This window comes from Pelodiscus sinensis, chromosome 5, assembly GCF_049634645.1.
Source record: "Pelodiscus sinensis isolate JC-2024 chromosome 5, ASM4963464v1, whole genome shotgun sequence".
In the NCBI taxonomy this organism is placed as follows: Eukaryota; Metazoa; Chordata; order Testudines; family Trionychidae; genus Pelodiscus; species Pelodiscus sinensis.
Window position 1 is genome coordinate 37,459,816 of NC_134715.1, and position 16,391 is coordinate 37,476,206.

Below are 16,391 nucleotides of genomic sequence, written 5' to 3' on the forward strand. Positions count from 1 at the left end.
AAGATGGTTTATTAGGTGATGAGCTTTCGTGGGCCAGACCCACTTCCTCAGATCAAATAGTGGAAGAAAATTGGCACAACCATATATATTCCTCAGATCAAATAGTGGAAGAAAATTGGCACAACCATATATATTGGTATGTATGGTTATGCCAGTTTTCTTCCACTAGTTGATCTGAGGAAGTGGGTCTGGCCCACGAAAGCTCATCACCTAATAAACCATCTTGTTAGTCTTTAAAGTGCTACATAGTCCTGTTTTTTGTTTCAGCTACACCAGACTAACATGGCTACATTTCTATCTCTAAATAACCTTGACCTTGAAGGCAAGGGACATTAACTACTGTTTGTCATTTAAAAAAAGTGTGTGATTTAACTTTAAAATTTACAAACAACGCTAACAATATGTATTGGCAAAATCAGAAGACGATGGGAAACGGGTAAATGGGAAATAAAGGATCATGGTAACAGAGGCATGGATGGACAAAGAAAATTAAACACGGTGTAAAAGTTCTATTAAACATGGTGAAAATACAATGTAATTTTTAAAAAGAAAACTACCTACATTTTAAATACTGAAAAATATGCTTGTTATGGAGTAATGGGTCTGTACTAAGACTTATATATTGTTATTTATCTGTAGGAGTTATGATCGGAGTTCCAGAAGTTTAGATCAAGAGTCTCCTTCAAAAAAGAAGAAATTTCAAACTAATTATGCATCTACTACTCACTTACTTGCTGGCAAGAAAGTTCCATCATCTCTACAGACGAAGCCTAGTGACCTGGAAACAACAGTATTTTACATTCCTGGTGTAGATGTAAAGGTAAAAATTGTGGAACTAGGAAACATTATTTTTCCTCTCCACTAGATCTGACTAGAAAGAAATACATGGTTTCCTTTAGATCATCTTTTATCATTACGGCATGAAGATTACATAGTGCATATCTCAAGTATCATGCCTGCTGTTTCTTACATGGAAAATGTATATAGTGCAGCATTTTAGAGTATAGGTGACATTGCATAGATTTAAAATACACAAGAGAAACAATACAAACGTGTGACTGACACATTCCATATTCTTAATGTAAGCGGGGGAATGGTCCCGCTATTGTGGGGAACTTTCCTGGCTTCTATACCACCCCAGTGAAATGGACCAGCGAAAGGATCTGAGTCCCCGCTCCCACTTCCTTTACCCCACGGCCTCCCTGATCCTGAGGGCTCCCCCTCCACTCTCGAGTAGCAGAGCCCTCGAAACCCCAACAAGGCTGGGCCCAGGTTTCCTGGGGCTTAATCCCCAACCTTGTAGTCACTAGGGGCAGGAGTTAGGGTGTCCCCACTCCGAGGTGCTCTCTTTACACTGCAGGCCTTCTTGGCCCAGTGATCACTTCAAAGGGTTCAAAGCAAATACAATTTATTAAATACCAACTGATTAAAGAGAATAGAATAAGAAAAAAATGAGAATGGTTAAATGAGAACACACAGCCCTGCTCTGTAGCACAGGGACATCAAAACAGCAGCCTGCAGAGTGTAAGGACAGTCCACAGTCTCTTCCTTAGAGGCCCCTTAGAGGCCTTGGATGTGCTGCAGGCTGGACACGCTTGCTCTGGCAGTGACCACACAGCCTCAAGCTCTAAGTGGCCAGACCCCTCTCCCAGTCCGGAGCCTCTCCCCACACTTTGCAGTTCCCAGCAGCTCACCCCATCCAGCTGCAGGGTGCTGCTTGGCCAGTCTCTAGCTTCTTGTGTTGCTTCTCTGTTCCTTTTGGCTCTCTGAGCACTGCCAATCTGCTGCTCAACACAGGGTCTGCGCTCCTTGAGCTGTGTGTGTCAGGCTCAGCTGCTGCAAAAACTGCCCCTCAGCACACAGCTTGCACTCCTTGGGCTGTGTCTCAGCTCTCTGTTCCTTTTGCAGGACTTCTTCTGCACACAGCTTGCACTCCTTGGGCTGTGTCTCAGCTCTCTGTTTGCTCAGAGAGAGACAGAACAATCCCAGCTCACAGGGAGGACGGGGCCTGGCCTCTCCCCTTTCTCACTGGCCTGTCCAGCCTGTCAATCAGGCTGAGCTGGAGTGTTGGCTGCTTTCCATTGTCTCTGGGGTCTGTCAGTCTCATGAACCCTTCCCCTTCTGAAACTGGGAACTGGCAAACCAAAAAACTCCCACGGAGTTTTAGTAAGGGGTAACAGTCCCCTTACATTAATGGAGCATAATGAGATGATAATGAGAGGTGTCATCTAGGCACAAGAATAGCAGCCAAGAATTTGAAAGTTCTAAGAGCAATTCTGGTATGAAATCATTGTGTGTCCTTAAAAAATCTTGACCCTTTCACTCAGTTTTGCCACGTATTACATGAGGAAAATAATACTCCAGCTTTATCTATGTGAGCTAACTTTCTTTTAGTTTTAGAAATTAAAACACAATTACTTAAACATGGTAAAATATATTTGTTCTATGTCATGGATCTAGAATAAGACTCATAGGAGTTTTGTGAGGTTCAGTTAGTTATATTTTGTGAAGTATAAATGTGATTCCTGTTCTTAATATGTGTTCATGGTATACACTTTAATAGCTCCAAAAGAGCTGTTACAGTAGGCTGTGAATGCAAACATATAGTATGTGTTAAATCTTTCCAATTCCTGTTGCGGTCTGTAAACATATTGTAGTCCAAATAATAATTTCTCTAATGTGTTGGAAGGAGATTCAGAGCCACAAAATACCAACTACATTGCCCTCTTTCCACTTTTTAAAAAAAAGTTAATTGTAACATTGGCATAAAGCTACAGATTTTTCCCATGTATGTGAGGCTCTATTTCAGAGAGTATAGGTGACATTGCATAGATTTAAAATAGCAATTAGCCCCATTAAAAATGTTGTTTAAGTTAAAGTCAGACATTAGGCTTGTTTTCTTCTGATCTTTGATAGGTGGTTTGGATTATATGTATTGGGAAGTCTTCTCTGTGCCCATATATCAGAGGGGTAGCCGTGTTAGTCTGAATCTGCAAAAGCGGCGAATCTGTGCCCATAGTTCATGTGAAAATGCAAAAGTCACTGAATGCAGGGTGGGGCAGAGGTGGAGTATGTAGTCTTCCTTTCTGCAAGTGATGGTCTATTATAAAGGTAATTATTTGATAACATCATCTGCTGGAGATATTTAAGAAGTACTGGTGATTGGACTTCCTCTTCCAGAACCCCCAAGATCTTTAGGGATACCAGACATAGTCCAGTTCCCTACTGTATTTTAGGAGGCTCTGCTTCCTGGTGCCATCCCCTGAGTTAGAGTAGATTTTGCGTGCCCACATATATAGGGTATGTCTTTGAGTTACTTTAAGAAGAGAGGAAAGTGATCTGGGTGTGATAATATTTGGTAATACTGTACCAAAAACAAACCCACAACTACCTGAGGGACTCAAGTAGTCATTGGTCAGGGGATGTGTATGTATTGGGGGAGAACAGCTGCTTTGGGAGAGAGAGGCTATCTGACACAACTACTAGGGATTTGTATCCTATACACTAAAAAAATTGTCCCTGTTCCTCACTGTTTGTGATTTAATTTTGTTTCATTGGTGAAGTTTCTTAATATATTTTAGCTTACAAAAATTATGACTCTTTGGCAACAAATATTGTTTCCAGTGGCTATATATAAATTGTTTTAAGATTATACTCACACTTTTTTAAAAAAAGATGCAAAGAACAATCAGGAGAAAACTGAACTGTGCAGAGATTCAGGCTACACTGTAGCCTTCTTCCAGAAAAGCTTATGCAAATGAAGTACGGAGTGGAATATCGCTGCACTTCATTTGCATAATTAATTAGCAGCTGCTTTTGTGCAAAAGGCTTTTCTACACCACGCTTCATTTGCATAAGCTTTTCCGGAAGAAGGCTACAGTGTAGCTATAGCCTCAGTGAAAGAGCTACTTCTGTGAAGTAAATGAATGGTGGTTTTTTTTTCATTTCAGTTACACTATAACTCTAAGACTTTGAAGACTGAATCGCCAAATACCTCCCGGGGATCCTCTTTGCCAAGAACTCTTTCCAAAGAATCCAAGTTGTATGGTATGAAAGATACTGACACATCTCCTTTATCTAATACTACCTACAACAAGACTAATACTTTACTTCTACCCCAACCCCCACCCATCCCATCAGGTACTTGTAGAGAATACCCTTTTAAACTATAACTTTAATACCTTTTTCTCTCCATGTTATACAATCTACTAGCTTTAGATCTGTGCATTAGTTGAACCACAAAATGGTCATAAATATCTAAATATTGATTTCAAAGAAACTTGACTGCAGAAGCACACATGCAACTGACGAATTCTAACTGCTCTTAAGGCTGCCAGTTTACTCACCAATTCATCCATGTTACCTCATTCCAAGAATATTCCTCATTATTGTGCAGCTTTCCTTGGAAGTAATATTTTGAAGAGTGGTAATTTCATGATACTAAGCAACTGTTTAGAGTCTTTGAATTAGTCCAAGTACCAGACACTATTGTGCTCCAGTATTGCAGTTCACTGAAAACTACTGTGGCTTGGAATTATCTGAAATTCCAGTTTTTAGTGCCTTCAGCTTTGACTTAAAATTTCAAGAGTACCAAGTTCAATTATCCGTTTCCAGTCAGAGGTCCATGATTATCTCTGCGAGGTAACAATGTCAGATCTAGAGTTACATAGATTTCTCTTCCACTTCCAGAGGATTGTTGTTTCACTTTTCTCTTCCTCAGAGTTCAGATATTTAAAAAACAAACAAACATCAAAACAAAATGATCTGGAAACAATAAATACTAAAAAAAAAGCTTGTAATGAATAGGCTCAAAGTCTGAGTGATAGAGAGCAGTAAACCTTGACTCGTTATCCCTGACTTTTAACCACTGTCACTGTTTCTCCCAACACCCATCTTCTTTGTGGATCTCTGACATTTAATTTTATTGCTTACATCAATTTCTGTCTTAAGTTATATCTTTTCTTACAAATTGGTCATAACTTATCTTTCCACGCTTTATCTTTTAATTCTTGCCTATATCGCCTCCAGAGGTTTTTTTTAATCTCTTTGCTACATAGATTTTTCCCAAAACTGTTCTCCATTTATTCTCTTATTATATGATGAGAGAGGTCACTCCAGATGGGTAGTAGCATGGTATTAAAATTCATTGCCAAGTGGCTTAGGAACTGACTGAAAAATACAGTATAAGTGTAAGGTTCTATTTTAGTCCTTCAGTCAATCAACATTTGTATCTTGCTTGGTGAAATCGTGTACAACCATAATATTTTATTTTACTTGAGTTCAAATTATCCATTTCTGCATATGATGATGAATCCCAATTCAGTAATGTTGCTCTTTCATCCTTGTTATGTTTGGTGAGAAGTTTAGAAAATTAAAACTAACTGAGCAGGTATGAATAGCACTTTAGTAATATAATCTTAAAATTTACTGTGCTCAGATAATTTTCTTATTTTGGGGCACACAGATTTATATGAGCAGATCTCTTCCATAAAGTGAGAAGAGAATTCTCTTGCTTTTATATTAACCTACATTCCAAATACCTCAAAGCTTGGAATTTAGGTGTTAAGAAATCAATTGTTATTGATCCCTGTTATTGATCCTCATTTTAACATTTGTTTAAAATTACAGGCCTTATCATTTCATTTGCTCTTTTGAGTTTGACACTTTTCAATCAATATATTTTTACAAACTGAGGCAAAATTATGTTAAGTGAGCAATTTTGTCTTCATCCTTTTCCAACTAAATGCCAAATGCCTTCTAATCAGTTATGGATGATGCTGTATCTTGTCTTCTGGAGAACAGTTTTGTGTGGCTGTCTTCAGTGACTGTTTTGAAAAAAGCAGAGTTGAGGAAAGGAAGTAAGAACTTGACCAAGAACAAGTATATTAGGATAGTGCTACTAACTGAACTGAGTTCTGTTATTTTAACACATTTTTTAGCAAAACTATATACTGCTGACTTTGTAGCTGATCTATAAGTGGTTGTTTCATATAATGAAGATGATAGGAGGATACAGTACTTTGGTTATTTTATTGAATTGTAATGAATGTTGCTATCCATTTTACTTGCATTTGGAGAAATTGTATTCCTCTACATAGATTTACATTTTATAAATGTTTCAGCCAAAGGAAAAGGAAGTGGTGGAGTAAAAACTGCAAAGTTGTATGCATGGGTTGCACTTCAGTCATTGCCTGAGGAAATGGTCATTAGTCCCTGCCTATTGGACTTCCTAGAAAAGGCTTTGGAAACTATTCCTATTACACCAATAGAAAGGAGTTATGCAGGTACCATGTGACTACTACTTTTTTATGTATTCCAGTACATACCTTTATTGAGGTTTTTTAAAAAAATTCTGGTCTCTTCAACCCATTATTTAACATGTTCTTTCTACTTTTTAAAAGCTGTCAGTTCACAAGATGAAGACATGGGACAGTTTGAGATACAAGATCCCTTGGAAGAGTCCACAGCCTCACTAGTGTCATCATCAACATCAGCATACTCATCCTTCCCTGTGGATGTGGTAGTTTATGTACGGGTTCAGGTGAGGGTGCAACATAGCACACTGAATGCTTTATAATGCAAATATTTATAATGCATATATGCATTTTAAGCTTGCGTCTAACTTTTTTTTGTTTAGAATTAGATTCTTTAGCAATAATTACATTACAATAAACATCCATTCTGAGGTAAATGTTCCCACAATGACACCAATGGGAGGTCTTTTAACTAGAGTTCTAATGTCATTGGCTACAAGCACAAGGTGCTCAACAGAAGTGAATCATTTTGAGCGCAACTGACCTTTCATCATCACTACTTTTCTTTCTCTCCATTGGGTGGTGTTCTCTTTGTTACAATGTTGCTGCTAAGCTCTTACTGTTTCACAGTCACACTTGGGCATACCTGTGTTCTTTAAAGCACAAGTTTCATCTTATGCCTCAGAAAATATCTTTATATAACCAACATTTATAGCTATCACTCTTTTTTAAAAGAAATAAGAAAATGTACATATAGCTAAAATGTTTCGTCCTCAGTATATATTTTAGACACGGGTGTCTGCTACCTTTCAACTCTTAGTTCATCTATTGATAAACCCATTTTATAGAAATTCACTTCCTCTTGTGGGGTTGGTGTTTTTTTGTTTCTTTGGTCCAGTATATATATTTTTTACACTACCCAGTCTTTTTTTCACATGGTTGCTTTGACAATTTTGGGTCTTAAAATGAAATATAACTGGTTGGGTTGGGAGACTTATGACACCAAATTGCTGTTGACTACCAGTCTCGGAGCACTTTTGACCTCTCTTCAATTTGACAGGAAGCTGACCCAGGAAGCTTTGAGATGCAAGGATTTTAAAATAATCCGAAGTGTCTTTCAGTTGAGTTGTGAATTTCAGCTGCTTCAATGTTTTAGGCATAATAGGTACCAAAGCTGAGCTTCTACATCTTCCAGATATGAAGCAACTTCTAAACTGCGGATTCACTGGCGCACACAGATTAGATTTGGGAGAATGGTTCACTATTATATCCAGGCATCATTCCTGTCCATTGCCTGGACTTTTCCTGGGTAACACATTTTAATGATATTGTAAACCTCAGAAATGAAGATAAATTCTGCAGACACAGATCATGGAGATTTTAATAATTTCAAAGCTAAACCAAAAAAGCCTTAGTATATTTAAGCTAAAGACAAGTTGCCCGCTATTTGGCTTATAATGATTTTCAGAGATTTTATATTTGTTCTTATATTTCTTACTTTTGGCTTAGCCTTCACAGATCAAGTTCAGCTGTTTACCGGTGTCAAGAGTAGAATGTATGCTGAAACTGCCCTCTTTAGACCTGGTGTTCTCTTCAAACCGAGGGGAATTAGAGACGTTAGCCACAATTTTCTCCGCAGAAAACTTGGCAGTGGGTGGTAGTACTTCACAAACTGGATCAAAGAACTCAGTTAATAAAACTGGGTTACCAGGTAATATATATGAACCATTTTCTTTTAATTATTTGCCTAATACATTCAGCTTACAGCATAAATAACTTTAAATTCTGTTTGTGTGTAGTGGGCATGGGAGGAGGAATAAATGAGAATAAAAGTTAGAGTTCCAGTAGGCTCTAGACAAAAACTCCTTGTTACTAGAATAATAAAATGTAGTTTAATACATGGTTATATAGTAGTTGTTTTAACAGAGTGACTCTTTGGTATCACATCAGTACTAACAACTTGTTTTTTTAATGTTGCTGGTCTCCAGGAATGTCCACAAACCATGTAATAGAAGCTTTGTTTTCTAAAAAAGTTTGAGCAATACTTTCTGATAGTCTGTATTGCCACTGTGCTGGTATTTTACATTCAGAAACATTTTTGGAGCAGATAGGGTTATTTTTACTGAACTTCAATAAACTTGTCACATCATTTTATAACTATAGTAATAAGTATTATCAGAAAAACTTTAAATGGACAGGTTACTAGCTCTTCTGTTAAATACCAAGGAACTGTTCAGATATCTGCATTTGTGCATGTATGAATTTATTATATGGAGTTTTATTTATTAAATACCACTTCAGGTTGTCTGTTTTTAATTTGGAATGACTACATTCTTTCACTTTTTTAATATGGCTTTCGGAACTCAGTTTAAGTCTTTAGTTAGGTTTTTATTCCACTTCCTTATTCAGAACCATTTACTATAGACCAAATCCATCTTCCATCAAAACAGTGGAAATTCTCAGTTAGTTTTATAATTTCAACTTTTGATCATCTGTGTGTTACCATGCTAAGTTAAAATCGCACATCCACTAACTTTGGAGTGGTACATTTATAAAATTGTGTAAGAAGACATGAATATCAGTTTTTTAAGCTACAGGCAGTCCCCGGGTTACGTACAAGATAGGGACTGTAGGTTTGTTCTTAAGTTGAATCTGTATGTAAGTCGGAACTGGCGTCCAGATTCAGACACTGCTGAAACTGACCGCCAGTTCTGACTTACATACAGAATCAACTTAAGAACCCCAGGCGTCCCCAAGTCAGCTGCTGCTGAAACTGATCAACAGCTGATTCCAGGAAGCCCGGGGCAGAGCAACTCTGCCTGGGGCTTCCTGTAGTCAGCGCTGGTCAGTTTCAGCAGAAGCTGACTTGGGGACGCCTGGGGCAGAGCAGCTGGGGTGCTGCCGGGTTGGTCCAGTAGTGCCCAGAGCGGGCGCTGCAGGACCAATCGGCAGCACCCCAGCTGCTCTGCCCCAGAGTCCAAAACAAATGCCTGGTCTGCTGGGGGGGGGGAGCACACTAGCTGCGCGCCCCCCCCCCCCCAGGAGACCAGGGACACGGGGAGCAGAGCGGCAGCGGGGTGCCGCGCCTCTGAGGCTTTGCTCTGGCAAAGCCTCAGAAGCGCGGGAACCCGCCCGGTGCCCCTAGTCTGCTGGAGACGGTCTCCAGCAGACCAGGGGCACCGGAGCAGCTTACGAACGGGGCTTTCTCGCCCCGACCTCCGGGGCGAGAAAGCCCCGTTCGTAAGTGCGGATCCGACATAAGTCGGATCCGCGTAAGTTGGGGACTGCCTGTATTCTAAAATCTCAGATTGGCAAAGTATTTTAGAAACAAATGTTTGTCTTCAGAAAAGTAAGTTCAGTTGTTTATTGTCCAGTTCTTTAGGCAGGAATAGCATTGTTAGTTAGCTTATTTAAGCCATAAGACTGGCCTGCTGGGTAAGACCAATAGTCTGGCTGGCCAGTATCCTGTCTACCAACAATGAATGGTGCCAGATGCCTCAGTAGGAATGAACAGAACAGGGCAATCCATTGAATGATCCAGTCAGAGCTTTAGGGACACCCAGACCATGTTGTTTCACTGAGTTTGTTTTTGAAATGCATCAGCTAGCTTTGTATGACACAATAAATACAAATACATATTTTTAAAATGGTTTCATGGTTGAAATTGCTTTTGTACTAAAACTGCTATAACATTTGTGGAATTTTGGATTTTCTTTAGGTTCATCTGGACTAGGCAGCCCACTTGGCAGAACCCGACATAGCAGTAGCCAGTCAGATTTGACGAGCTCTAGCAGCAACTCATCAGGCCTGAGCTTTACAGCCTGCATGTCTGATTTCTCTCTTTATGTATTTCACCCATATGGAGCAGGAAAACAAAAATCTGCTGTTACTGGTCTAACTCCTGGATCAGGAGCACTAGGTACAAAATGGATTTTTTTAAAGATTTCATAATTGGTAAAATGTGAGAAATGGCTGCCCAAGACTAATCTTAAACCAATGAATCACTCCATCAGGGATGTGTATACCTTCTTCTTCACTGTCCCTTGCAGGATCCTGGAGGACCTTATTATAAGCACATATACCTGCACTTGGCAAAAGTAAAATCACATGTGTTCATGCTTTAGAACCTGCAACTGCAAAATCCATTTGTCGTTGTAGGAAAAAAATAAGCCTGCTTGCACTTATAAGGAATTCTTGGTGTAAATTTCAGAACTCTCACAAACATGATAAAATGTTTTAAGTGGGTTTGTACGTGTTTACACTTATTTGTATGCTAACTGTTTGTTATAGTTTGGTAGTTCAAAGCCACAGTCAAGGTTGGATTCCATTTTGCTACAGCCTGTATAAGCAAAGGTCTTCATTCTGAAAACATTTAATAACATGAAACAATTTTACAGACCTGAATGTTCTTGTTGAATTTAGTGGTACTGTTAACATAACAAATGAATGTGTATAGGACTAGAGTACATAGTGTAAAATAGTTTCTGCCCTGAAGAGCAATGACAGAGTGCTATCAAGTAGACCTGGTTGAAATTTTTCACTGGGGAAGAAGGAGAGAATCTCACACACACACACGCCTGTTTGGGCTGACCCAAAATTATTTGCAGCATTGACATGAATTTGCTGAAAACTTTGGCCAATTTGTGAGTGCATGTGGAAAGACTTTGATGCTGTTAACACAACTAGAACAGGGTAGGAGGAAGTGGAAGTAGTCATCTGCTTGTAACGCTTAGGCTGGTGGTAAGGGCACTCTGCTGGAATATAGGACACTTTGGGCTTGTCTACATGGTAGAGTAATACATTCTACAGTGTATGTGATTTCTAAAATGTATTGACATATTGTGCATTAATTGGCTATGTAGACCCTTCAGTGTAGTGCTGTTAGAAACAGTACCTGGCAAAGCATAGCAGGGAACTTTTCGTGTGCACCAGCAGGGTCTATGCAGACCAACTGATATACAACACATTAATGCACATTAGAAATCCCATCTCTGTAGAGTTCACTAGCCCACTATGTAGACAAGCCTTCAAATTCAATTTCCCCTCTTCCCATGGAGAAAGGATTTGAAAGACTGTGTTCTAATGACTAGACTAAAAGTGCTAAGGCAATATCCATCATTGCCTCCTTCACTGACTGTTTTGCTAATCTAACCCTTTAAAAGTTCTCATACTCACCTCTGTCCCCCATCAGTCTCAATTTCACATCAATGAAAAAATCATTTCACCCAGAATAGATTTTTTTGAATCACTTTTTTGTTTTGTTTTGTTGCAATCATGAGATTCAGTTTGACTTGCAATGTATTTTTCAATTTTTCAGACTCTCCAATAAACTGAAAAATTAGGTATTTACCTTGTTCTGTCACATGCACAATATAAACAAGCTGTGTCACTTCTGACAAGTAGTAATTACCAAAATTTCATACAAAAATTTGACTTGCATCTTGATGGTATTCCCAAGTTAATGTTTTTTGGTTTTGTACCTCAAGAGAGACACAAATGATTTTTGCACTGAGGTGCTCATTTGGGGAGTACACTGAGCATAACCCTTTCTGTTTGTAGGTAATGTAGATGAGGAGCCCACTTCAGTTACCGGTCGTAAAGATTCTCTGAGTATTAACCTTGAGTTTGTGAAAGTAAGTCTGTCAAGAATAAGACGTTCAGGAGGTGCTTCATTTTTTGAGAACCAGTCTGCAAGCAAAGCTGCAAGCAAGATGGATACTACATTAATAAATATATCTGGTACTCAATTCATTTAATCTATATTGCCTCCTCCTTCTGTCTTTGCCTAACAATAGAGGTGTGGTTGTAATGATAGGTCATTCTTCCTTGACTCCTTTATATATATGTTATTTCAAAGCCACCAACCCATGATGTGCAGTAACAAAATATTTTAAGTGAATCAGTGACTAAGACCTTGTGAAGATAGGGGTTGTTTGGGTGACCTGAGATATCTTGGAGGGAGAGGGAGGTGTATGCCTCCCTCCTCCTTCACTGTTGAGTCACTTAATTTCAACTTGTAATACCAACACTTCATAAATATTCTTTGACTTGCATCTGTAAGTTTACAGCCCTTGATTTTTGCTTTGATTTTCCAGTATGAATTAACTTTGAATTTGGTCCATAATCGTACAGCAAAAAAAAAAAAAGTTATTCCTGAATTTCATCCAAGCCAAACTGAAACAGTCAATTTCACAAGATTTTGAGGGACAAAGTGTGTTTAGTCAAGTAGTTCATAAACCTAAAGGACCCCTTGGCAAACCCACCTATGTTTCATGTGTTTTAGAGGGATTTTGTAGGTACTTTTTACAGCTCCAGCAGTACCAGGAAAAGTAATTTGTCATCAAGTTTACAAAAAGTTAATATTTAGTTTATTAATGATTGATGTGCTGCTGATAGTATTTTTAATTTTACTTCAAACACATGAATTTATTTTCTAACAGTTTTTGTTACCTTCCTGATGTGTACCCATAGATTCCATTTTGGGTGATGCCTTTGGCCTGGCTGCAAGATCAAATGCTAGATTTGGTATGATGGTTGTACAGTCAGCATTTAGTTGTGGCATTCAACACTTCTTAGTCACACCTTTCAGATGAGGCACTGCTTTATCAGTCAGATAGTGGGAACCATTGCTATATACTCAAGGAAGAAAGAACAATTACTTTATAGTAACTGTGGTTCTTCGAGATATTGTCCATGTGAATCCCAAAACTTGTACTCTATCCCCACTTTTTCAGAGTCCTCCTTTTCTGGAATTCTGTGTTGGTAAGGGAACTGATGGACAGCCTGCTAGAGCCAGGGTGTGCAATAAGCCAGAGGCAGTTCACCATGGTTAGTCCATGGTGGTTCACCAGGGTTAGCCTGTGGCCATAACTTGCTGTTCCTGGCTGGTGGGATCTATGGGAAGTGGTGTCCCAGTTTGCGTCACTTCCCAGCTACCATTCGCCGCAGATGGCCGTACCTCCAGGCACACAGGTAAATAAAGTGCTGGTAGCCCACCAGGTCTAACCCTGGCAAATCACAACCAGCTTGAAGGTCGCTTATTGCCCACTCCTGATTTGTGCCCTTGGATGCAGAAGGAGTATGTAAGTGCAGCTCAATGGACATTGCTCTTCCAAGATTCTGCTCTTGCACACAAGGCACAAGTGCAACTAGAATAGGAGTCACATGAAAGACATCATCTTGAAGAACCACAGTTACTAAAAGGTATGCCTCATTTAGTGTGTGAAAATATTTGGTGAATATATCAGATATGAGTAAAACCTGAAAGGTAAATTTTCAAATGTTAGATTCAGTTTTCAAAATCCCTTAATATTGAGCTTCTGCATTTTTTATCAGCTGTCTGTGATATAGGATCTGCTTCTTTCAAATATGATATGCGGCGACTCAGTGAGATTCTGGCCTTCCCAAGAGCCTGGTATAGGAGAAGTATTGCCAGACGCCTTTTTCTAGGTGATCAAACCATAAACCTACCAGGTAATCTACCTCTTATTTCTCTGAAAAATTCTTCTATTAAATAAATCAAAGCAAGAATTGTTTAATTTATGCCATAGTATACAAGTAGAATGAGTAAATAGCTAAAGCAGTAGAAAGTATACTGTAGTATAGCATGCCCCTGAGGATGACACCAACCTTGGAGAGTTTGCGAGCACTTGGGAGGACTGGATGGTAATTCAAAATGACCTTGACAAACTGGAGAATTGGTCTACAAGCTACAAGATGACATTCAGTAAAGACAAGTACAAAATACTAAATGTAGGAGTTAAAAAATCAGATGCACAGCTACAATATGGGGAATAGCTGGCTAGGCAGTAATATTGCTGGGGAAAACAGGGTTATATTGGATCACATTGAATATGAGTTAATTTGTGGGTCACAAAATGAACAATATAGTTGTGAAAAAGGCTAATGTCATTCTGGGATGTATTAACAGGAGAGTCATAATTAAGATCTGGTAGGTAATTATCCCATTCTGCTCAGCACTGGTGAGGTCTCAGAGTACTGTGTCCAATTCTGGGTGCCCTATTTAGGAAAGATGTGGATTAATAAGAGAGAGTCCAGAGGAGAGCAGCAGTTACAAGAGATTTAGAAAACCTGAACTATAAGGCAATGTTAAAAAAAAAACTGGTCAGTTTAGTCTCAAGAAAAGAAGACTGGGGTCACCTGGTTGTTATAAAGATGAATATTATCTGTTATTCTCCCTATCCACTGAACGTAGAAAAAAAGTAATGGGCTTAAACTGCGGTAAAGGATATTAATGTTAGATATTAAGAAAAGCTTCAGGGTAGTAGTAAAGTTCTCAAATGGGCATCCAAGGGAGGTTGTGGAATCTGAATCATTAAACTTTAAGAACATATTGGGAAAACATCTGCTAGGGGTGGTCTACATCTACTCAGCACAGGAGATGGAACTTAATGGCTTCTTGAGATCCCTTCTAACCTCACATGTCTGTGATTCTATGAATGCTATTAAAATAATACTAAAGTGACAATAAAAATATTTTAGACAAGTTTCGAAGTTTACTGCAATTAAATGTGTTGCTAATATTGAAATACACAAAACATTTCCCCATATGTAGGAGTAAATCACTTAGTTTCTGTTAAGTGTTACAGGCTGACTTGACTTAAAATGAAGTTATCCTCCACTATGGGCACGTTTCTTTTCCAGCAGCATCAGGTCCTGGAACACCAGATTCCATTGAAGGGGTAAACCAGCATCTTTCTCCTGAATCATCACGTAAAGCATATTGTAGGACTTGGGAGCAGCCCTGCCAATCTGCTTCATTTACACACGTGGCACAGTCACCCAATGTTTTCAGTGAGCACCATACAAACAGCAATATGTCACCTGGGACAGCAAATCATAATTTAAAATCTCCAGCTGTTGTTGCAAGATCCCGGAGTGTATCGGATTCTTCAGTTCCCCATAGAGGTGAGTGGAAAAGTAGATTTTTAACAATTCTTTATCTTTTTAGTATGGTCTAAAACTATAAATATTTCCAGTAATTAAATAGAATGACACGATCTGTGAGAGGGCATTGAGTCATCATATCAGTCAGAAAAGTATAATTCCTTACCAGTGAAAATGACTATTTGCAACTGTCAAGTTTTCATTCTGATCTTGTAATTTTACAGTTCTGTAGGTGGGATGGAGATACAATCTGTATTTTATCTCCCTGATCCAGCAACACTGGGACCTGATTGGTCCTGAATGAGAGAATTTTCCAGACCAGCAGAGGTGTCCCCTGCCACCAGCCCCAAGCTAGCCAGCCCCCTGCCTCTGGCCCCATCTACTCCCCCGACCCCCGCCAGACTGTCTACTTTGCTGCCGCCTGTCTGCCAGCCCCGGGCTGCCATGGGTGTCCAGAGTTGTCCAGCCCCAGGTCCCATGCTGCTGCAGTTCCCAGGCCCTGTGCTGCTGCAGTTCCCTGGCCCCGTGGGCAGCCAGATGTCATCAGCTCATGGGCGGCCAGATGTCATCAGCTCCACACTGCCACAGACAGCCAAGCTGCTTCTTCCTTGGGCCCCATGCTGCCATGGCCTACTGGGCTTCTCCAGCCTGGCCCCAGCACTTTTGAGGGGCTGCAACTCTAATGCCCTCAGCCAGGCTCCCGGGCTCTCTGGTGCAGGAGCATTCATGGTCCTGCTGGACCATGGATGTTGCTGGACCAGAGAGTGCTGGTTTTCTGAGGTTCAGCCTGTAATTGCGTTGCCTTAAAATCAGTTAACTTTCTTAAATTTTTAAATAGAGAATTTAATCTCAGAAAAGTAAACAGCCTATAAGTAAATGAAAACTTTGAGACACAGTCCTGTGAGATGGGGAATGCCACTGACGTGCTTAGCACCTTGCAGGATCAGATCCTTGTATTTTTCTCACTGTGGCAGTCTCTCCTTTTTGTGATATTAAATAATTTGAGAACTATAGGAACTGAAGTACATCTCAAATATTAAAGACATTGGAATTACCATTGCTAGTACAAACGTTACACATCTGGGGGATGTTTCTGCAATTTGTCTTCATTTATAGCAATCCTTTCCTCTGCCCTTGAGCCCAACCACACTAATTTAGTGCTCCTTGCAGCAGCTCCAAGTGACAGACTAGATGGGATCAAATAAGTGGTTATATATAGATGACTGAGTC

The 16,391-nt window shown here is 39.5% G+C and overlaps 1 protein-coding gene across 14 annotated transcripts in view; it reads left to right on the forward strand.

The window, feature by feature from the left end:
• The window catches only part of BLTP1 (bridge-like lipid transfer protein family member 1), a 224,149-nt gene that overhangs the window by 185,982 nt on the left and 21,776 nt on the right, over positions 1 to 16,391 (forward strand). For 9 of the 14 annotated variants that reach the window (XM_075929828.1, XM_075929830.1, XM_075929834.1 and 6 more), the window contains 9 exons: positions 640 to 820; positions 3,951 to 4,140; positions 6,123 to 6,284; positions 6,402 to 6,541; positions 7,764 to 7,965; positions 9,973 to 10,173; positions 11,814 to 11,993; positions 13,590 to 13,727; positions 14,919 to 15,182. In XM_075929828.1, the coding sequence (XP_075785943.1) occupies positions 640 to 820; positions 3,951 to 4,140; positions 6,123 to 6,284; positions 6,402 to 6,541; positions 7,764 to 7,965; positions 9,973 to 10,173; positions 11,814 to 11,993; positions 13,590 to 13,727; positions 14,919 to 15,182 (1,658 nt within the window). The remainder of the gene's footprint in view (positions 1 to 639; positions 821 to 3,950; positions 4,141 to 6,122; positions 6,285 to 6,401; positions 6,542 to 7,763; positions 7,966 to 9,972; positions 10,174 to 11,813; positions 11,994 to 13,589; positions 13,728 to 14,918; positions 15,183 to 16,391) is intronic. The other 5 variants (XM_075929829.1, XM_075929832.1, XM_075929841.1 and 2 more) reach the window with 2 other exon arrangements.